General features: G+C 37.9%; 1 protein-coding gene across 1 annotated transcript; it reads right to left on the reverse strand.

Moving 5' to 3' along the window:
• Positions 1-1,320: 1,320 nt before the first annotated feature.
• ramp2 (receptor (G protein-coupled) activity modifying protein 2) lies at positions 1,321-16,984 on the reverse strand. The gene is made up of 6 exons (XM_026916535.3): positions 16,825-16,984; positions 15,345-15,431; positions 14,143-14,199; positions 6,521-6,547; positions 5,699-5,855; positions 1,321-5,086 (listed from the first exon to the last, which is right to left on the reverse strand). Exons 1-6 carry the CDS (start codon positions 16,880-16,882, stop codon positions 4,837-4,839), a joined length of 636 nt encoding a protein of 211 aa, XP_026772336.1. The 5' UTR covers positions 16,883-16,984; the 3' UTR covers positions 1,321-4,836.
• Between the last annotated feature and the right edge of the window lie 7,293 nt (positions 16,985-24,277).

Below are 24,277 nucleotides of genomic sequence, written 5' to 3' on the forward strand. Positions count from 1 at the left end.
GTAAAGACATTTTAAACACATGTAAAACTTCTTTCTCAACAACCCATGTGCATGTTTCAGATAAATTTGAAACATTAAAAACTTAAAACATTAATAAAACTATCAAAACTACAAGATCTACAGCACTTACGTACCATTTTTGCCATCCAGCCCACTATACCTACACTATACACTATGTCTATATGATCAAACCTACTCATTAAAATCCTTCAAAAAAAATTTTGTATTTTTTTTTTACATTAATGTGACACCTCATGCTTGAAACATCCTTTTACATGATTCGTTCATTACAGATTATGAAAGATTTTAGACAAACATTTTAGTCAAACTCAACTCTGTTACCTGAACACTTTCACCCCTATGAGATGTTTGGAATATTCCACAAATCACAACAGGAAGTCACATCCAAATTTCCTCAAGAAGAAAAAGAAGTTATTTTTCTGTATTTTCTGTATGATATTGTGATATTGAGTGATGTCAGTTTGAAAGTGCAACACTGTTTCTCAAATTATACTCTTAAGCTAAATTATTAATGAAAATAAAATTTTTTTTGAGTGAATCATTATAAAGTTCTTAATGTCCTCATACCATTATCATGGACGCTAACCACTCCATTGTTGATTATTTTCCTTTCAGCACATCCTGAAATGTTTTATTCCTCTTATACCACAGCAGTTTTCCAGCAACTATATATTTTACTATTTATTAAATGACACGTCATACTTTTTATCCATTTGCAGTTACATTTACGGTTGCACAAAATAAGATCCTATGGCAGAAAACTTTAGGTTACAGCTTTACCTCTGACTGTTACAAAGCTCTAAAAAAACTTCACCATATCAGTGATTATACACATGTGTAGTGTTTACCACAAAAGTTATATATATATGTGTGTGCGTGTGTGTGTGTGATTTGTCACTTTCTGACCAATCCGAATGAAGAATTCAACAACACTGTGGTAACTTTATGGCAAATCATCTGTAGCTTTGCAATGTGGTTTGATTGCAATGTGGTCATTTTTGGTCAGTTATTTACTGTATTTGAAAGGAAACAGGTTTGTTTGTGGGGTTTTTTCTCCATGATGCTTTAGATCTTTTTGGCAAGGTCATGCCACTTGAGCAGAAAGGAAGTAGACACTTTAATGTTTTGTGTGTTTATCTCATGGGCCATTAATTAGCAGGAATTACAAGGAATCAAAATTGCTAACATATGACCATCTGTATGTTTGGCATTCTGGTTTCTCTTAGATACACTGAGGTCATCTTCTGACACCGTTCTGAAGAGGGTAAAAATCACTCACGTAAAAGGGAGAAAAAATAATCGAATTTTAAAAGACACTGTTTAATTGTATGTCTAAGTGCTTCCAGAGGAACAGTATAAAATGATTCACAGATTGTTAGTGAGGCCATACCACAGGACAGAGCAGCTCAAAAACACAGATTCAATGAAAGCACACACTTTCATAGTCATTAAAAAAATGTGCAAAGTATACAAAGACAACATTTCCCATTACATGAAACAGTAAAACAAATTTTAAGTATAAACATAAATTTTTTTTTTTCATTTTTTCATTTTTACAGTCCCACTGTCAGACCTTGAATTAAGACCTTTTTATTCATATATATATAGATTCACACAGGTAAGCAGACAGCCTTCATTCCAGCTGGTTTTCTAGTTAAGAATGTTCCCACGCCACCTCTCTGACCCTTAACCTTTCAACTCTACTGCGCTAAATTACTGTGGATGTTGCACCAAAGCGGCTGTGAGGTCTGAAATCTCCAAAAGCGGCTTACAAATGAGATAATCCGAGTACACGGATGAGTAGTTGAGGGTTAATCGTCTGGCTCAATGACCCAGCAGGGGCAGTCGTGGGATTTGAATGCGCAACTTTGTGGTTGCACTAAACCTTTAAACCTTTAGACCTTTAAACATTCAGAAAGCTGCTGACTGAGAGAACACTGCATTGTCATAAAAAATATACATTGATAAATTGAGATGTTTATATGGATCAATTGCTCCTTAAAAGGAATTTCACCCATTTTGTTCTTTGTATTTGTCAAATATTAGCATCTGCCACTAAAACAAGATGGAAAGGATGCACCAAGTTTTTTTTTTCATTGCTCTGTTATTTTTTTTACTTATCATAGGACAAATGAGTTAGAATCTAATCCAAGCATGAAAATTCAGTGATCAAGAAAGTAATCCACCCCGTTCATGTTTATTAGAATTAGTATATTATACTATTACAATCATTTGACTTGACTGCATGAATCTACAATCTGGGCTAGAAAGAAATCAGCCCCAGCCTCTACTTCATGCCATTCTGTGTATTTTATTTTTACTTATGGTGTTGTTATTATTTTTGTTTCCACAAAAGTAAAAAAAAAACAATCTACTTTAAACCATTACTAAGCAAGTAAGGCTATATGGATGTCTGCTTGCACATTTATACCAGACACCCTTGGTCCTATAGCTCTTTAACAAGATTTTAAAGATTTTTGGTAAAGAATACTAGAGTATGCAGAGGTTTCTGAATTATCAGCAACATGATTAATTTAGATGTTCCTGATTGGTTAGATGATGGAGGTCCAAGTCTTCTTTTTTTTTCACAGAACCTGGGGAGCCAATAAAATCAGAGTTTCTCCTGACAGCTACCAGAATCTGAAGAGAACACAAATATTACAAAAAAGTTTTGTGATCTAAAAATCACCAGTCCTCTTAGATATGATTGGACAGTCAAACTTTCCGCTCTATGGTCTGTTTCCTTTCCAAACCAGGAAGCATTCTTAAAAAGGTTTATACTGCAGCAGAGCACTTTTTCTTGTATCAGTGACAGACAATTGGGCTAAACATGAAAGAAAGAAAAAAATGAGTGAAATTCTCTTTTAATCGTCCTATTACAAAACCGATAGTCATCGCTTATGACTTGGGTCATAAAATCATAAAAATACGCATTGAGATTTTATCATAATCATAACCGAGCCAGCAAATTGGCCTTTGTCATTCAACTGACACTCAAATTCATATAAAAATACTAATTATGAAGAAAAAAACAGTCTTACAGTACATGGAGTAAGGCTTCAGTGGCTTATAAAGTTGTTAATAAAAGAGGGAGACCAGCACTCAGCATTATAACGTTAATATCAGCATCAGGATTTGAGAGTATAAGCGAATAAAATAATGTATAAAATAAACTGATGTTAGAAGCATGAAAGCAGACAATCAGACATTTTTAAAAGCATCTGCATGAGTGTTTAACACTTAAATCAGATTTGCTAGGACTAAAAAAAATAAAAATTAATTCAAACAAAAAAGATGTGATCCAGATGTGATTGTGAGAGCCTAATATATCAGTGATGCATGATAAACACTGCATTGCTAGGTCTGTTTCCATACAGATGCTTTGCAAAAACATAGAGCGAAATTCTGAAAAAAGTCTGAAAAATAAAGTGATAATCATGATGTGTTTCCACTGAGAAATGTTTATCGCATCATTTCTCTACCAATATGGCAGGTTTTCTAATTCAGCAAATTGTAAACAATGATTTGTGAGATATTTACATTTTTGTATATATAGCAGTGGACAAATTAGTATCCTGAGCACCCGCGAAAGGCAGATTTCATGTTCCGGCTAATCATTTTTTATTCGTAGTTGCCTAGCAGGCAAGCAGGTTCAACAAGCAGAGAAAGAAAATAAACCATAGTTCTTACTGACTTTTGCAAAACAAACGTTTTCTTTTGGTATGGAGCTATTTAAACTTCACCTTGATGCTGTAACTAGAGTGCAAGCTTCCAGATCCCGCCGCCTGCTGCACTACACACAACGGCCGATCTAATGCTAGTGGAACGTTGTTACTAGGTGGATTAATTAGCGTGCACGGATAACAGGTGATCTTTTCAGAATCAGGAAATGCAGGTACGTGGAAATACTGACAAAACCGAGAAACGTGAAGTCCACCACAAAGCTGTCTTATAACTCATCTGCTAGCATGATACGCACATTAACTCACCTTGCAACATACTGAGAGAAAATAAAGGTGCTAGCCAGACTCAAATAATATTTAACTTGCGATGTGAGGAGAGAAAACAACTGCTGAAATTTTTGCCAATGACTTGCTGACTTTTTGGCAAACGTGATGTGCTACATTAGAAACTTGATCAGGACTGTGGCTATATACTTGTTCGTTTCTCGTAGTCTGTGTGAATGCACTTACCTAGCTAACTAGCTCGGTATATGTTATTACATTACGTTAGCTAACACATTTTAGCCTCGTTAGTTAGGATTTCAGGCAACGAAAACATGGGTCTGGGCAGCAAACTGGAGCTTCCACTTGGCTGGTGGGCTAGCTGATGAATTTATCTTACCCCTTTGCTTACCCAATTTCATCCCAGTTTCGTGGCTGGCAATTCCTATCCCATTATCCAAAATCCTCTGTATAAGTGAAACAGGTACCAAATTAGGAGTCTGAAGGTTAACACATACAAAATATGTACGTGAAGCCAGCCATCTTGTCAGCATGATTTCTGTTTATATGAACCTAACGCCTGTGATTGGCTAGTAGTACACTAATCGAAATAATAAAAACAAGGCCTTTCTTCGAATCCAGAGACCAATTGTTATACTCTCTTGGATTCCTGGCCATTGTTTGGCATTTCCATTCACACTATTTCAGAATTCCCATAGCATGTGGATGGAAACAGGACTACTGTACTGTTGGGTTTTTTGTCAAGTTAGTGTACAAAAAGATCTTCATGTCTAAAAGCCAAAGACATGAGTGCCAGGTTTTTTTCCAGGAAAAGGGCAGATGGAGCTAATCCAGGGGATGAAGCCAAGCTTTATGACCTCCTGTCTCCGTTCTTGGTCTTCAGCACGACGAGCACCACCATGGCCGGGATAAGACATATAGGGGTCATGACGAGGGCGAAGATGACGTTAGGTGGCGGATCCCTAAGGGTCTCGGTGGGACACTCCTGGAAAAAGGAGGAGTGGATTTCCACAAACATGTCCTCGACCAGCCTGTTCGGCCACGGGAGCGTCAGGCACTCCGCAATCTCCTCCGAACACACGGAGAAATTGTTATAGGGACTGCAAGAGAGAAAAAGCGAGATAGTGTACATTTCCATTTTTCAGCCATTTTAGTAGTCAAAATTATGGCTCCACTAAAATTTTTAGGATGCCAACTGAAAACTTTTCTAGTTGAAATTTTCAGAATTTTTTACTTTTTCAGCCATTTTGGTAGATAAAATTTTGGAGTAAAACTTTTTTTTTTGGATGAATTTGTCAGGATTCTAACTTGTTTTCAGTTATTTCAGGTAGTCGAAATTTTAGAGCATCACTAGAATTGTTTTGTTAAATACCAAATGAAAACCTTTCTTGTTGTACATTGTACCTTTTTCAGCCATTGTATTCAAAACACAATTTTGTATTCAAAATTTTGCATCACTGCTGGAATCTAAAACAACAAATTTCAAAGGACACGGCTAACGCTACAAGATGTTATGATTTATGCCTGAACGAGAGAGCAAAAAGGACTTAATCTTTTATACATTTTTTACAAAATTAGAATTTCTGCCTTTCCGTCCAGGGTTTCCTACATGCAGAAAATCCCATGTATCTGTCTTTCATCACTATCTGATTTCAGCTCTCTCTTCAGCAGTTCTAATGCATGATGCCGTGAAGCACAGGAACACCACTAACCTTTTCACTTTGTCCCACATGCACCAGTCGGTGGCGTTGACATTCCCCATCTCATTCTGAAAATTTGTTCTGCAGTATTTAAGGAATTCAGAGTAGCACTGAACCCTTGACAGTGGAGTCTCGTCACATATGGAGCAGTATACTTCACATGTGCTTGCTTCATTCCCATACACAAAGTGAATAAAACACAATTAATTAGAATTATTTCACAACTTAACTGAAAAAATAAACAACATTCATACAAGTACACGTACATCACAGCGCTACTGAATTCTCAAGTCTGACTGGTCAGAAGGTGTTGATTAATTTTCTATTACAGCAGCTCTGACGTTAGTTCAGAACATTCAGAGGTAAAGCTGTAACAGCTGTAAGTTTGTAAGTTTTCAAAATTAAGCAAAACTTCAAGATTACGCTTTATGGTTTCTCTGTATCACAACAAGCTGCATTTTTTTTGTCTTAATAACTTCAAGAGGAAAAAGAGAGGCTGGAGATGGAACGATTGTCTCTATCTGTCATAACGTGAACATAACTATACGTTAAACGTATAACATTGAACATAACTATAAACGATTATACTTTATATATAAATTATACTGTAGTATAAGAGGAATAAAACACTTTGTGTTATAATGTGCTGTTATTGGGAAATAATCAGTTTCAGGGTGGTAACAGTAACTCCGTGTCAAGTCGTGCTTCGTAACATCATCCTGTCGTTGATTAATTTCCCATAACATCAAACCCCCACCTTGTGTTTTACTCCTTACTAAACAACAATTCCAATTACCCCAACACTACAGGATGTAACACACAGTGAAAACTTACATGGTGGTTTCTCGTCAATGCTGACACCTAGAAAAGAAGAGACATCATGAGTGTGAGAGCAAATATTTAAACCAGGAGGTCAAATTCAGGTCAAAGTTCAGTGTTTTCTCTAACTACTAAGCTACCACGGCTTTAATCAACAGTTTGTCCAAAAATGAAATACATAATTTTCCCTTTACCCCAAACGTAGCTTATAGACCGAGACATCCGAGTGGGAAAAATCTATTCAAACTGCCTGCAATCGTAATTGCCACTCGGAAAGTTAAACTTCCTCAAGCACTGAAATTCCATAACGTCGTTTAAGCACTGATGAAGCACTAACAAAGCTCCTGGGTGTTTTTAAAAGCTTTTTTAAGAACTTTTTTTTTATATCCACACACAATATGTGTCCTTTTTCCCCAAAGTACAAGTTCTGGCTGTCATACAATTTCATAAAACAATTTCTTTGAATGACCAAAGATGCTTCACCTCACCTTTGTTATACCTGGCTAGTGCAAAGTAGCCATGCAAACTATATAGCTAGCTCCAGAACATATATATAAATGGGCAAATAACCCATTTGACCAAAATTCAGTTGTCTTCCTGCTAAAAGACAAAAGAGACATCTTGCCCACCTCAAATCATATATATTTCCACTAAAAAGCTAAATAAAAAGCTGTCTTAAAAAAAGCTTGAACGAAAACACCAACGGCAGGTAATAAACACTTCAAGCCCATAGCAGCGTGGCGTATACCTCCAGCTGAGAGGAACAACGAAACAAAAAAGCACGGCTGATGTTTCTTTTATCGCACAACGCTGTTGAATTCTCAAATCTGATTGGTCAGAAGGTGTTGATTAATGTTTCAAACACAGCTTCTCTGACAGCTGTTCGACTGTAATGCAACTCACATGTTTATTATATATTAATGCACTTGTTCTAAGTAGTAGTAGTAGTGTTTCCATAGTAACATCCCTTTCATAGAGACTTTCATGGCAGACAGTCTACAATCTAAGAATAATAATAAATGGATAAAAAAAAATGGTTATTTAACAAAGAATATAACCATTGACATGTTGACATTTTCTGTATTATAAGAGACAATTGTTTAATGTTGATGGAAGGAGTCTCCAGTGTCAGGGCTTTGTAACAGTGAGAGGTAAAGCTGTAACTTTAATGTTTCCGACACAGAAAAGTCTTCAAGACAGATGACTGTGCAAATACCACAGAGTAGGTAGTATTTAACCATCCTAATTAGTGTGCTAGTATGGAATTCAGGACACAGCCATTAGTTTATATCGTTAGCTGTAGTTGAAACTGTATGACTTATGGTCATTTTGTCATGTTGTAATGCTGATGGTGAGAATGGGCTCCATAGAAACTTGAACTTGTGTCTAAAATGGACAACATGTAATCGCAGTATGTGTTTAAATTAGCCTAAATTGAGAAAATGTTTCAGTCTGAAATACTGAATGTGCTTGAGCGACAGAGAACAGAGCACATTCCTATACAGGAAGTAGGAAGGTACTAGGCGGAAAGTTTCCAGTTGTCATAATGGCTAAGGGTTGCTGTAAGCTTTTTTTTAATTTGTTAGGAAGATTAGCCTCATAGCTCCAGTGCTAAACCCAAAAAGAGCAAGTTCAGACACCAAAAACATGTCTTGGCTGACTCAGTCCAGCTGGAGCAAATGGAAAATTGAGGAAATACTGCTCTTTTAAAGTAAGTGGCATGAAAACCTGGCATCGATTATATGTAGTTTTAAAACAAAAAAAGCGACCTTCTTCCCAAGTTCAAGAGACTTTCGTCTTTCATTCCAGTCCTGGAACTCCATGATGTGTGTTTTTCTGCTCAAACACACCTTACACATCATTAAGTTTTGAGTTTAACCAGGGTTTAAGATTAGCAACAGACTTTTTGGATTAATAGTTAAACTGATTTAAACTGGTTTATTCATGCAACCCAGTCTAATTGTGTTTATATATACCATTTAAAAATCCAGTTAAAGGTACATTCGGTAAAATTAGTCTTTTTTTCCAAGCTTAGTTGTCTAATGGTTAGGTGGGTTTGATATTTTAATGATTTTTCACTCTCCCATTCCCGCACATGTTCACAAAGCTCCGCCCCCAGGATCTACAGTGGCCTGTAGAGTGTCTATACTATGATTGACAGGAGGCCCGTTCAAACACAAACAAGCATTCCAGACCTGACGTCAGTTTTCCAAACTGGTTTTTCTCAGCACCTTAAGGAGCTTAATACATTGTTTGTTAGTTTTTAATCACATTCTTTATATCATCCAGGTTATTATACGAGAAAGGAATAAAAAAAATCGGCTATTGCACCTTTAATGTGTCTTATAAGAAGCAAGCTTATTTTTTATTTAAAGATTAATAAAGATCAAATGAACAAGTACAATAAAACTGGAGTTGCTAAACAACCTGAACAATTATTATTGTCGTTATAAGACTGTCATCGTACAGGCTTTTACCAAAACTGTTACCTCATTATAAATGACTAAGCTTGCGTTATTGATTATTAATTATCATGATACTTAAGCGTTTTCCATTATGCATGTGCTATCGATCATTAAGAGCTTCTAGATGGCAAAACAACAGACCACAGACTCTACAGTTCAAAATTCCAAAAAAAGAGAGGAAAAAAAAACTGCCTTGGTGACAGAAGGACTGTTTACAGCTTCTATAACATAAGTGATATTCCACATTAAACATTTGAAAGTAACTATAAATGGACAAAAAGTATGAAGTCGTTCTTTAATTTTAAAAAAATTGCAATCAGTGCCGTTATATTGCTGTGGTATAAAAGGAATAAAACATGTCTTGTTTGATTCATTCATTCATTAGAATAGTTTTGGATCAAACTGGTTTATTTTTGCAATCCAGTTTTATTGCTTTTATATTTTAAAGACCCAGTTAATTTGACTATTCCTAATAATTAAATTTTTATCTAATCTGTATTGATACAGATAAATGAAAAAATTGTAATAATTATGTTATAGAGATGGAAACGATCCAATACCCAGGACCACCATCGGGTCAATATCAGCAAATAACGGTGGATCGGATATCTGAGAAAAAAAATGAATTCGATCTGATCCTGTAACAAATAGAAAATAATGAAATTGGATCTGGAGCCAGAAATGTTTACATATAAAGAGACGTGTTTATATTTATTGTTAGGATTGATTTTATGATATTTATATACTTTATACATTAAGGATTATATTTGCAATGTAGGCGATTTGTTTGTGAACTGAATAAACTGGATTTTAACTGAAATTAAAAAAGCTGCCGTTTTGTGCAAGTTGTGTTTTTTTCTAGCTATAAAACCATTTTAAATCTTAGTAGTATTTTTTTTTTAAACATATATCGGCTGATATCGGCTACTCAAGATTTCAGTATCGGTATCGGAATAGAAAAACTGGTATCGTGCCGTCTCTAATATGCTTGAATAACTATGAAAATTGTGTTAATCATATTGATAATTATATATATATATATATAGTACATAGTGTGTATATATATATATATATATATATATATATATATATATATATATATATATATATATATACACACCCACATATATATAGTATACATATATACATACATAGTGTGTGTGTGTGTGTGTGTATATATATATATATATATATATATATATATATATATATGCACACACACACACACACACACACACACTTAGATTATAGTAAACTTACTGTAAACTTACATTATTACATCATTGCTTATGAATTATCGCGATAATTAAGTGTCGGTCATTGAGAGTTTCTCTGCAGTTAAACAGCCGACTGCAGTTAGTTGTCAGACAGTTAAGGTGCTAAATAAACAGTGCGGAAGCCCTGAGTGGGAACTTACCGGAAGAAACGCAGAATAACAGCCCAAAGAACACGAGCGGTCCCCTCATAGCAGAGAGCGCGAGGCGCCGCTGAGCGCGCGGACCGTGACTGAGTGAAGAGTGCGCGCGGGGCAGGAAGAGGAAACGCGGGCAGGGTGGAAGCGCTCAGTCCCTAACCGCGCCCTGCTCCCTGCACGCGCGCACTGTGTGAGAGACAACAACAAAACGCTTCCACACGCTACATAGTGCGCTGTATATCCAATAGGGATACGGCCGGTGTGTAACCCCAGGTCGAGAGAGAGAGAGAGAGAGAGAGAGAGAGATGTCGACACGGTTATAAACCAGATGTTTCAAAGGGAGCCCCGTTATAGGACACACCCACAGTCTTTGTTAACTTTCTGTCTGTCTCTCTCTCTCTCTCTCTTCCTCTCTCTCTTTCTCTGATTCTCACTCTTTCTCTGTCTCTCTCTATTTCATTTCTTTTCTGTCCCTCTCTTTGACTGTCTCTGTCTCTCTCTCTCTCTCTCTCTCTCTCTCTCTCTGCCTCACTCTGTCTCTCTTCCTGACCCTGTCTTTCTCTCTCTCTCATGTGCCTGTCCATCTCCCTCTCTTTCTGTCTGTCCTCCTGCGTCTCTCTCTCTCTTTCCCACACACACACACACACACACACACACACCACCTCTTTCTCTGTCTGTCTCTCTCTCTCTCTCTCTCTCTCTCTCTCTTTGCCTCACTCTCTGTCTCTCTTCCTTCTTCTGTCTCTCTCTTACATCCTGCCTCTCTGTGTCCCTCTGTTTGTGTCTCTCTCTCCCCGACTCTGTCTTTCTCTCTCTCATGTGTCTATCACTCTCACCCAATCTGTCTCTCTTTATGTCTTTCTGTCTCTCTCTCTCTCTCACTCTCTCTCTCTCTCTCTCTCTCTCACACACACACACACACACACACATCTGAAACTCCTTTAGCCCCCCATCTCAACCCTCTGCTGTATTTTCTCACAGGGCGCTCGCTGCTGCTTCACTGCGCCTCTGATTTATTTCAGTTTGCATCTGTTGCCGAGTAGGAAACACGAGTAAACATTTAGGACCGTGATGAAACGGATAAACGAATAAAACGGCTCATATTAAGCGAGCTGAGGTCCGGGAATCCTGACCAAAAGTCCACCAGCTGTTCTGTTCTCTTTAAGCCAGCTGTTTTTTAAACAAAGATCCCATCCCAAATCTCCAACTGCTCTAAATACATGTCAATCCGACACAGGGTGCCAGCTTAGGATAACCCACGGTTCACTACACTCCTGAGAAAAAAGATGGCTGTTCAAGTGTACTTTGGATTCTTGTCAACTTAGAAACCCTTTTTCGATTATCGCTCGTCACAGTGGGGAACATGATCCCAATAAAATCTTGGCAAAATTCTATAACAGAGTGTGTGACAAAGTGTTCTCCATGTCAGATTGTATGATGAAGATCCTCTAATGGTAGACCTGCGATTAATGAAAATTACATCATAAATCAGTGTGAATTATGTGCAGAAAACGGGTTCACACAAACACAAACATTCTTCAAAGCAAGCTTGAAGTATAAGGATATTTCTTCTATCCTTTACCATGTTTCATTTACGTTCACATATTTGTAGTTGTCCTCTGAGTTTGGCGCCACCCTACACAGTCACCCTATTGGTGGATTTTAGACCAGTGTTTTTTTTTTTTTCTAGAGATTTTTGTCAAAATTTTCACTAAATTGGTGTGGGTCAGATTATGCATTCTAAGACTTTTATGATGTACAATTTTTATTACAACAGAAAATCAGGCTAAAAATCACACAGCTTTGGTCTGACCAGCTGCCAAAACACAGCTGGTCAAACTGGTGGACCTTCTTTGGCAGCTGGAAGGCGCTGCTAGAGCGAAAACAGTTTCTGAATTAGAGCTACTTATGCCACATGGTAGACAGATTGTTTTAAAAAAAGCACAATTTGTCATTTATTGATCAAGTTAGTCAGTAATTAGGAAGCCGGGAAAGATGGTCTACCAGTTTGGCGAGATCAGTCTGTGCTTTGGTAGCTAAACCAAGCTAGACTTTCTTGGAAACTTTACTAAACCATGTTGTAGAGCTAAGGAACTTTTAATTATTATCAAATACTCTTTCTTTTAAAGATTGCAACGCCTCGGGTCAGAATTGGCAGGAAAGTTCATACGCCACACATCATATGCACGTCATACTCCAGTCAATACGTCAACACGTGTCATACGCCAGTTCGGATATGTCAAGCATCATCACACCAATTTTAGGCATGAAAGAAGTCCAACTTCATGATGACAGACAGTCAGTCAGGAGAGAGAAAGAGTAAGAGCGTGAGAGAATACACAAACCAAACGGAAGTCAGAGTCAATATGATACTATGAGAGAAAAATGAATTCAGGAGTGATAGATTCTTTATTTGTTCACTAATTGGCCAAAAGCTACTTAATGATAGTCATGTGATTTATGCTCATTGTGGAATTTGTATCTTTACCCAGTTGTAAAGTTGTTAGGATAGAGAACTCCTAATAGCTGACTAGAGACTAACAGAAAATGTGCATTTCTCGGTCTTGTTGTATTTCAAACTTGGTTGTACCTGGCAAGAGTGACTTATTTGGAGCTTCTGCTCGTTCTGGTATTTATATTTTTTTGCTCAGTGTTTTAGCTAGCATGCTAACCAATAGCTATGCATTGCATCTCTAAGAATCTAACACGTGATTGGCTATTTTTATTGTAGAGGCGGGACTTACAGTATGTTGAGCATCATGTGTTAACCTATTCATATTTTAATCAGTGGACTGTCTCTATTTATACAGTCTCTGGTGCTACATTAAACAATTAGCATTTCCTCAATTGTTTTCCTGAAAGAAAAGACTACACTCTTCCTGCTTGCTTTCTATTGACTCTCGCTTCCAGAGTTCGCAAGTTTATGCGGTCAATTTAAACGAAACTTGGTGAAGATCGACACTATCCAGTACCTGAAACGAGGCTTATTGCTTTCCTCTGGTAACCTGTTTACGAATGTATTGAGCTGTTCACGCCCATAACTCATGTTTACATAAACTCCTGAAGCATGGGGAGGCAGTAATGTGTAGTGTGTTTTAGCTTAGGGGTTTCTTCTCAAAGAAGAAATCTGGTTTTTATCACTGAAGCAACAATCTCTGGGTAAATGAGTAGCTATTTGAACACATCTTGTAATCTATTAAAGCAAATTGTAACCCACAGCTGATATTATTTAGTTGCTATGTTACTAGTTAACTGTTACAAGAACTATATTACTGATTTACATCAAGTAGAAATAACCCTTCCTGTGTAGAAAAATCCCAACTTAATTCATATCCTTATCCGATCACACCATAGCATGTCTAAGTTGCACAAACATCCTGACGTTTGAACTCTAAACCAGCATGAAGTGTAAGATATTAATTGCTGTGTAGGGCGTCTGCAGACCCCTGGGACCAGTCAGCTGTGTAAGTTTCTTGTTAGCGCCATCACAAGCCTCCAGTCAGGTTTATATTCCCGGTTTTTATATCAATATTTATTCTTTTATATGATATATCTGTATCTTTTGTTAATTTTGTAGGCATTGCAACAAAGAACTTGTGTGAGATGGCCTGGGAAACATTTTAAAAGCACTAAAACCGGCCCCAGAAATGTGGCATGACTCAGTCAGACGTGATGGGCTAATCATGAGCCAAAGCCCTTGATGTCATATCGGGCTAGAGCGGTGTGTTTTGACAGCTGTGTGTTACAGGGTCTCTCACTTGTTGTGGTTAACGGTGTGGTCGGGACTCCTGGGAAGAGGGGGGTGTTGCCAAGACCTGAAGTACACACACACACACACACACAAAGAGAGATAAAGAAAGAATCATGGTTTATGTGTTGTGCTGAGGTGATAGCAGTCCAACATTTCTTACTCAAGTTAAAAAAAGTTTCCATGTATAAATATTTGTTAGTACATTGACATACAGTAAGTATGAAAGTAAACGTACAAGCAAAAAAAATCAGAAATGAGAGATTAAACGTATGCGTATTAAACCACACACTGATTTTGGTTGTTGTTTGCAAATTAGTCGCCTTTTGCCAAGTAACCAAGAAATCAAGCTAGCAAACAACAGCTAATAACTTTGACAATAAAAAACACTAGCTTGCATACTAGAAGCTAGCTGTCATGATACAAACTACAAACAAAGACAGCTATTTGTAGTGATAGATATTGTGTTGTTTTTTTAAGAAAAAAAATAAACTTCTTAAGATTTTAAGAATTCTTGAGCAACAAGAGCTTATGGCTGTTCTTGTTGTTACTATATCCCTTTTCTGGTGTAGTACATTGTGCTTGCTCATACATGTACAAACAGCTGCAAATTCAGAGGGACCAACAACTACGATTTTTGACCTCTTGATATGTTGAAACAGGAGAAACCGGAAAACTGCACTTTCTTGTTATTTCAGCCAAAGCAGTTGTCAGAATGATTGCAAATTATTCTCTCCCACTTGAAATACTCACTGGGAATATTTCCCATTGATTTCACATTGAATTCACTGAAGGGGAAAGGACATGGGACATGAAAGACACGTTTGTGACGACTTTATGTAGGTGAATTTTAATGTCTGAACTTGCTAGCCTTGGTTTTGTGAACCATTAGAAAGTAAGAGTGATCTCTGGTCTTCTGTACTCATTGTCAAATCTGTTACAGTTTAGATTTGTTAAAAACTTAAAAAAAAGCAAAAAATGCTATCTCAAGATGTTTTTAAAACTCGTTTTAGAGTCTGTTTAAAACATTTCTGAGTGTGAAAACTATTCCATGGGGAAAAAAGATATTTGAAAATGGTACTCAAGTACAGTAACATATTAATTGTGCTGTTTAACTTCTCACTTCTGGTATCATTTACATCAAATAGACTTCAAGCAGTGGTTCAATTCACAATGTGCTAAAGTTAATGGACTAGCTAAAAAAAATCTCACCGCGCTGTTCATCTGATCGTTTTGGAGGAGTGGCTTCACTCGGAATGAGTGCCTGCAGCCGACCAAACATCAAAACCATGCAGGCGACTGAGAGGGAGGAAACACGGGGTTAAAAACACACATCAACATACGCACTCAATCAAGTGATAATGCAATAATGCAACAAAAAAGATCCCTTCAACTGGTTCTTCAAAAGTTCTACCCATTCTGATACCATAGAACCTTTCAGATTTCCTCAGAGGGACAAGCAAAGAACCCTTAATGATTCTAGATTTTGCAACTCCACAAACAACTCTAACATTGGAAAACTAAAGGACATATATAACATGTTTTATTTGATGTCCTTTTGGATGCCATCAGATCTTGTACCTTTTTTTTTTACATTCAAAGAATCACGGGCGACGTAAACTTCTGCTCTCGAAGTAGAGGTGGACCAACAAAATGGATTTCTCATCCTGATGTCTTTTTAAGGACTTCTTGGAAGTTTACACACATATTTCTCCCTCATAATCATCACACAGAGGAAGAGAGGAGAAGAGAGATAACTGGTGATGGCAAGAGTGCATCCTCTCTTTGTCCTGTTCTACTGGCGCATTTCCTGGTCTGTCTACTTTAGAGTTTCTCTAATTTGAAATGTATGCAAGATCTGGATATGAAGAATAAAAAAAACTACATGTGCCTGATCATCTGTATGCTGAACAACTTGCATGAGTTATATATCGGAATAATAGCACAACATCTTAGGAGTTACTTCAGAGGCCCTGGTCTTTAGCACCAGCAAGCAAAGGAAATAGGCAAGTAGACCAAAGGAAAAATGTCCCCCATGCCCACACTGTCAGAAATAAAGGTACCAAACGTAAAGGTTCCAAAGGTACTATCAATGAGACAGCTTTTGTACCTTTAGTATGTATGTTTTACCATGGGAATTTACCTTTAATTGAAAAATACGGCTCCGAGCCAGATCCAGCCCTCTAAAGTTTGTAATCTGGCGGACTAAATGAACTTAGGATCTGTGTTCTAAATTAAAATTGTCTTGTGACCCATAAGTGAATTGAAAGATTTGAAAAAAATGTGCTAATCTCTGTTATTCCACTAGGGGGAAATATAGAGCGATAACCTCAGGTCCATAGATTTAGCTACTGACAAAGCGTGCTAATAATGTAATTCTTTATTAACACACAAAAAATATGACGCTGTAACCACAATTCTTTATAAAAGAACTATTTTAGGTGTGATTATGCAATCACAACACTGACATTTCAGATGAATCTCGATAAATGAATACATTTAAGAGGAGGTGTTAATGTTTTATTGTTATTGGTCTACTAAACATTAGTTTGGTACCTTTATTTCTGAGAGTGCATTATTAATGTCTCTAGATTTACAGTATATACTCTATCCATAGCTCAAGTTCAGAGAATTTGTATCTGGTTATATAAAAAGATCAGAAACCTGGAGGCGGTGCATTGGCAGTACTTACCCCAAAAAGAGGGGCTCCATGTTGGCCTTAATCGAGGTGAGGACACGTGAGGAGACATGGTCCTTTAGTCCACTGCGAGCTCTGTGTGTGTCTCAGTGAACACTGATCACATGTAGGAACCTTTATGCAGGAAGACTCGACTAAAACAACAGGATGTGCTCATTTCCTTAAAGGGGTGGTGGACTCACACAATGGGACAGAAGCCACAGATAGGGCGGGCTGCTGTTGTGTAGACCACCTCTCTCTCTCTCTCTCTCTCTCTCTCTCTCTGTTTCCCACTATTCTCATTCTGTCTCTCTGTCTGTCAGGACCCACTCCCACTCTCACTCTGTCATTGTTTGTCTCCCTCATTTTTTCTTTCTCTCAGATCTCCTCCAAAGCCAACACTGACTGCTCCAATGGAACCAATTTCAGTAACCTCAAACCCACATTGAAGTGACTGGCTTATTTTGACTAGAATGTCACAGCATTAAGGTCAGCACCTGTTTCGCAAACAGTCCAGCGAAGGTTCAGTGAAAGGACAAAATAGTTCCGCAGGTATGTGAAATAATACTGCTTGGTTGCGTTCGAGGTTGCTGTGGTTTGCAGTTTGACATAAAATGTCCATCAAGAGAAACAGTCCTGCTGCAATATTCTGAACCTGATGATCTTCAGAGTAGGAAGAGCTTAATTTTACAGCTTCACTGTGTCCCTCTAAATATTGGCACTGTACAAGTTGTTCCTCTTATTTTCATCCAGTATTTTTTGAAGGACTAAAACGTTTATTTTAATGAGATTACCAGTGTGGGAACCTTCTTTTTTTATATTTCCATCTTACCAAGTTATATTTTCATAGTGTTTTAAGCTATATGATTACAAACCTTTGGTCTTGTGACCCACAAAAGAAATTTGGATGTAAAATACAGCCAAAGTCCATGCTTCTGAGAGGAGCAACAGAAAAGCGTTCGCAAGTTCAAATCTTGATGCCGCAGCCATCCTCGGCCGGGAACCGAGTGAGCGACGTTGTTGGAGCTCTCTGGGTGAAAAGGATGGCTTTACTCTCTCTCTCCCCTGTTAATTACAGTGACGCTAGCCAATTATGGGTGTCAGTGAGCTTGTGTATGCGGAAGAGTGTGGATATCACTTTTGTCCATGCGTATGACACTGCAGTGTGATGAAAAGATGTAGCCGATATTGATCTTTGCTTCACATGTCCCGGACGGAGTGTGTTAGCCTTTACCCTCCCTGAGTTATAGCTGTCATACGATAGCAGAGAGCTGGGAAATTGGGGATAAAATAAATGGTAAAGTAAAAAAATAATAAATAAATAAATAAATACAGTCCAAGTCAAGCACAAAAAACAGTAGAGCACTAAGCAAACAAATCCAAACAGATAGAAGACAGTAGGCGATATCCTGGCAATCAGAGAAGTGTTAAATAGTAATATACAGGTTCAGGATTGTCATACATGGAAGTGGGTTTCTAGCACGTTCTTGCTCATGGAGGAACAGGTGGGTGTAAGGCAGGTCTCTTGATTAGAAGGACAGGGATGCTGAGAGCTGACGTGTTTCTAGAGATGGGCGTGACAGAGTTATTATGAATCTGATGCAAAAATTTAACCAATACAGTAGAATTCATAACTCAATTACTATGCAAGGTGGGGTCCAAAAGTCTGAGACCACAATGAAAATCTGGAATTTTTTATTTATTTAAAACTGAAAATAAACAGAATGGTTTAGCATTTTGAAAATTTTGTGAAAATAACATGAAACGTATTGACTATTCTTGACTATTGGTAGATTTCTAGGTCATTATTTAAATTTAAACAAATTTGTGATATTGACCATGTTAACTGCTTTGTACAAAAGGACAGATTTTTCCGTGACTCTTATCCCTTCCATTGAAGCAAGTGTTCAGACGACACGCTGATGGATTTGATCTAACATGGATAATCAATTTCTCTGTATCAGCTCGAGTGCACACTGTCATTAAAGCAAAAAGACGACGTACCAAACAGTAAGAAACTCTGAAATTCATGTAATTACTTTCTAATTTTCACTCAAGTATTTGCTGATATCGTTTGTAATGAAAAACTTGGTAATTGATGTAATTGAAACACTAGTGCTCTCAGACTTTTGGACCCCACTGTACATTAAGGTTATTTGAAGGTTTGCTCGCGGGAATGCGTCTTAAAAGGTACAATTAGGTGACGGAAGCAGTTGTTTCTTTTCTTATGACCTCCTTCATATAAAATCCAAGAAAACCCAGCACCTTCATCATCATTCAAACTCTTTCAAATTTTGCAAAAGAGCAAGTTTGTGTGTTGCTGATAGATTGTAACAGCTATGGTCAGTAATTGTACACCAATTGTACACCATGTTACCTATATGATAGATGAACCTAATAAAATTTCATAATAATAAGCTACAACATTTTTGTTTAAAACACATTGGTAGTTTAATAAAAGGTTTTAACAATCGACATAACTGGTTTCTGTAGTTGTTCTTCCTGTGCAGCTCTGTGAAAGCTCCTTTTTCTTTGATAAAGTTTAAATTTGTGTATATTTCTTGGGATGTCTTGCTTGAGTGGCTTATTTCTTTTAACAGTCACTAAGTCTTAAGTCATTAAAGTAATGCGTGTTCTCTGTGAGACGCAACATTTGATTTACTCCTCTGTTTTAGGTCAGTGTCATGTTGACCCACATGGACTAGTCCATTTTCAGTATTAAATCATACACACATGTCCTGATGTTCTTCTGCTGGTTGTGTAATGAGTGCAAAACACTCAGACTCTGAGACAATGTCACCCGTCTGCACTATGCTACCTCCACCATGCTTTACACCAGGATACTTTTTAAAAGTTTTGGTTTGCATGCATTTACCAAAAAGTTCAGTTTCTATCTCAGGTGTCCATAGAACACGGCTTGAGAAGTGGTTCTGGTTGGTCTTTACCAAACTTCAGCCTAGTGGCTATGTTCAGCAAATTTCTCAGTAGTTGCATCCCATGAACACCACTCAGGTGATGAGATGACTGTGGATGCTTAGCGTTCACTTAATGGTTCTTTCTTGCCTGTTTAGAGATTTTATGCTATTAACATCAGTGTATAAATTCTATACCAATGGTGCTCAATGTTTTCCAATTGTGTCTTTCTAGACTGTGAAGTCTTATGAACTCTAATGACTTAACCTCTTAGGTCCTCTGAAATTTCAATCACATCATGTCATATTGCACTGGAACAGCATTATGTAGTGAAGAGTAAGTAACTAAAATTGTATATTATAACCAGATCAGTGAGCAGTGGAAAGGTTACATTTTAGCAACAATTAATGCAGAAATCCATATCTCCCTCCAGATGGTTAATTGCAGAAAACATGAGAGCTGGTTTTGCTTGGAGTTTCAATGTTGAAAGAAGGCAATTCAACCCAGAACCATTAGGCGGATGTTGGGAATAGCAAAATCAACAGTTTTGATTATGTTGCAACAAAAACAAAAACCCAATGGTATATGATACAGACATTCAAGGACAAATGGCCGGAGACGGGCGAATAAAAAGTAAAACAACTGTCAACCGATAATAGCAACAACTTCCTCAGAGCAGAGATGAGGTACTGTTTACAGAAGCAAGATGCATTTACACTAAAAAAAAAAAATAGAAAAGCCACAGTGATGTTTAGCAAGAACTAACAAAAGTCCTGAAAGATGGTTCTATGGACAATAAACACAAAGAAAAAACATTCAAGAGTGGCAATTTGGCAATTATAAATTTCACAGATTTTTATCCAATTGCGACACAGAGTTGGGCAATCAAGGGTTAAATGATTACTCAAACTTATTTCTATTAACTGTTTCTGCAACATATGGCCAGTTACCTTGAATGAGAATTTTAACATTTCCCTGTGCTGAAAAAAAGAAGTAAACAAGAGACCTGTTTTCAAAAAAATGGAGGTCTAAGGGCAAGTGCTGAATTTAGTCACTGAAGATTTATGCAAAACATAATGTTGAGTGTTTTCAGTAGCATGTATTTGTAATATGAGCCCTAGAAATGGGTAATTAGTCCTTTAAGAGATGAGCTACCTTCCCAGAGGGAAGTTTTGTGGTTATGAATTCCCCTAGTGCAACGGGTAGCATTGCCACCTCACAGCTCCAGAGTCTGGAGTTCGATCCTGAGCTTGAGTTATTGTATGTGTGGAGTTTCCAATGTTCTCTGGGATCTCCATTTCCCAAAAGCATGTGGTGAGCGTATTGGCTACACTAAATTGCCCTGGTGTGAATGTGTGTGTGCATGGTGTCCTGTGATGGACTGGTGTCCTATCCAGCATGTATTCCGACCTCACACACAGTTTTCCCAGGATAGATTCCAGATCCTCCATTACCAGGGTATTGAAGTTAAATGAATGGATGATAGATTTTGTGGGTTTGATGCATGGATACCATAATATCTTTGGATAAGTGTAAGCATCATTGTTGTGTCAAGGATTTGTCGTTGCGGTTCCTAAGGCGACAAGCACTATGTGTTCAAGTTTGTGTCGGTTTCTGTTTAGGTCCTGTCTCCACCCCCAGTTTTGTCATTTGCTAATTGCCTGATTGCATGCACCTATTTCGAATTAGTTCTTGATTAGATTGCCTTTATAGAACCTCTTGTGTCTTTGGTTCATTGTGAAGTCTCATCATTGTTAACGTGCATTAATTGATTTCCTTTGTTCTCGTTAGCCATATTTCTAGTTACTTCCATGTTTCGGACCGTGCCTGTTATCTTTTGATTACTGATCATGGACATTTCTGATGGTCCTGTGATCTGATATATGCTATGGATTATTGGATTCTGCCTCAACTCATACCTTCAAACATCTTATTTCCTTCTTACAGACATTACCTGGTTGTTTTGAATTTGTGTCATATAAAAATGTTCTTGTGTTGTGTGTTTTTTGTACTACACTACCCCCCCAACAGGGTTTTTAGACTGACAGGGCTTTTAGTACATTTAGACCCTAACCTTGTGACCCAGTAGGAGGATGTATATATTGATAAAGTCTTCAATGCACTTCTGTAAGTCGCTTTGGGTAAGGGTGTTTGCCAAATGCCATAATGTAAATGTAGTCATTTATTTTGCTCTTAGACATCATTCTTTTCTCAGAAAAGGGAAATATGTTGAAATTCTTGCATGTTGTAATCGTATGATCTACAGATGTAGTGGATAGAGATTGGGAAAAACGCTTGAGTATTCCATTAAGGAATTCCTGAGAGTTGAACTTACAGCATTTTGGTTACTGATGCAGAACGTTACCTGGTATGTCTACAAAAATATGGCTTGAAAAATAGTACAGAACTACAGAAACAGCTTGTAATTCTACACTGGGGAAAACAAAGGGAGATTCAGGATGGTGTCTCAACCATTGTTCTGTGTTTTTAATGGCTCAAAACACTGTTCGTGCAGACTTAGCTACAATGTTATGTAATAATCCTGAGAGAGAGCGAGAGAGAGAGCGAGAGAGAGAGAGAGAGAGAGACAGAGAGGCTACTCCAACCTGATGGGACTACGCTGGGGGTTCTGGAAGCAGAACTCCAAATTTGTTTCAAAAAGCAAGACAGATGACAAATCCTTACCCCCCTCAAGGAACATCCTGCTCTGTTATTGACGCATGTTCAGTGTGAGGCCTGCCACTGACGCATGTACAGCACAAGTCTGACCACTGGCACACATGCATAGCAGGGTGCTGATGGTGCAAGAAGAAGCAAAAGTCGTTTCTCTGGGGCAAAGCCTCGAATAAAAGCCACACACACATTGATATATACGTCATCAAACAATTCCCTTTGCTCTCGTTCTACTGGGCTCGGGTTCTGCGTATTGATGCCGGCCAAATGATTTCCACATTTCATCCAGGATGCTTTTTTTTGGTGTTCCAGCACTGCTTTGTTTCTGGATGCGACGGCAGATTGAGTTACAGAGACCAAAGCGTGAGGTTTAATGCGATTTACAAACAAGATAATGTGTCAGGGTTTTGGTTCTGTTACCAAGTACAGATGGTACTGTGTGGTAGATTGTAGAGATGATGATGGTTTTGATTCTGGCTGAAATGAGCATGTAGCGCTCTGAATATGTGGTGGTTTTTTTTTTTTTTTTTTTTTTGTTAAGTCTAAAGACGCTGATATCACTCATAAGCCTGAGCAGGGAAGTTTCTGCTTGGCCTTGACAGATTATCCTCCGTCTCAGGAGCCAAAGCCAACATACTTGGTTTACATTACGCAAAATGCCAAAAATCTGACAGATAAGCTCTCCGTCTTATGCCTTATCTCCCTGATTATACTCGCTCTTGTTGTAACATCCAGGATAAATTTGACATAAATCAGAGAGTAGCCTTTTAGTTTCAGTAACTCCGTCCATCATCAAGCTTCATCCTTATACATCCCCCCCACAAAGACCCAAAACACCTGCATGCATCGAATTAGCCAAGATTTCCACGCCAACCTCCCGAAGTCTAATCCACAATTCCCAAAAATTGCATAATGTGAAGTCCACACAAAGATCTACTCCACTCCAAAATAAATATCTGCACAAAAGATCTGCAAATAAATACTCGGAGGAGCCAATTTATTAAATCTTTTATTTATACAGCAAGGCAGTTGTGATTAAATCGTTTTCCCATCGCTCAAACCCACACACATTTGGACCTCCTTCTGAAAGCTACAAAAAATGGAAACATGATGTTGTTTATGCAGCGCGTATGGCCGGTCGGAGTGATGGGAAACCATTGGGAACGACTCCAAGAGAGGCATACTGGGAATATGTAAAGAGGATGAATTTTTTTGTGCGGATAAATCAAGCTTGGGATAAGAACAAAGAGTCTTCTCTGTATTGCTTTTACATTTCTATGTATTGATTTGCATAGCTGAGCAGTTGTGGGTTCTTGTCCAAGGGACCAACAGTGGTTCTTCTGGGATTTGAACTTACAACTTTCCAGCTGAGCTACCACTGGTATGGGGCCAAGAATATAACATCAATGAAGGTCAAGAGGTTTGCCTTTACATTCAACTTATTCAGTTGATGCTTCAATCCAAGTGGTTTACAATAGAGATAGGATACAACTGAGCAGTTGAGGGTTAAGGGTCTTGCTCAAGGGCTCAACAGGTTGATGGTGCCAGGATTTGAAATCACGACCTTCCAGTCACTAGCCACTTGCAGCACAGTGAGTGAAAGTACACCTAGATAGACCTGTATACTTATGATATACACTTATCTGGGATTTGCGACTTGATCTGGACTTGATTCTACTGACTTTTGCATGATTTGACATTCTGTACTTGAGTAGCAGCTTAGAGCAGCTTAGATTAGACTTGACTTGGATGTGAAGGTGAGTCTATTAGTCTATTAGAATGGAACCCTGGTGTGTTTTCCTCTCTGTGCAGGTCTTTAGTCAGATGAGAACATAGCAATTACACTCGGGTGCAGACCAAAACAACCAGCCCAAGAGCATCT

The sequence above is a fragment of the Pangasianodon hypophthalmus genome, chromosome 13, assembly GCF_027358585.1.
Source record: "Pangasianodon hypophthalmus isolate fPanHyp1 chromosome 13, fPanHyp1.pri, whole genome shotgun sequence".
NCBI classification, from domain to species: domain Eukaryota; kingdom Metazoa; phylum Chordata; class Actinopteri; order Siluriformes; family Pangasiidae; genus Pangasianodon; species Pangasianodon hypophthalmus.

What these genes read in the sequence shown, in the direction of transcription:
- ramp2 (XM_026916535.3), bottom strand. Translation starts at nt 16,882, where the DNA reads ATGTCTCCTCACGTGTCCTCACCTCGATTAAGGCCAACATGGAGCCCC. An exon ending in ACGATCAGATGAACAGCGCG is followed by an intron (nt 14,200 to 15,344) that starts GTGAGATTTTTT and finishes TGTGTACTTCAG; the next exon opens with GTCTTGGCAACACCCCCCTC. An exon ending in ATGTGGGACAAAGTGAAAAG is followed by an intron (nt 5,087 to 5,698) that starts GTTAGTGGTGTT and finishes TCTCTCTTGCAG; the next exon opens with TCCCTATAACAATTTCTCCG.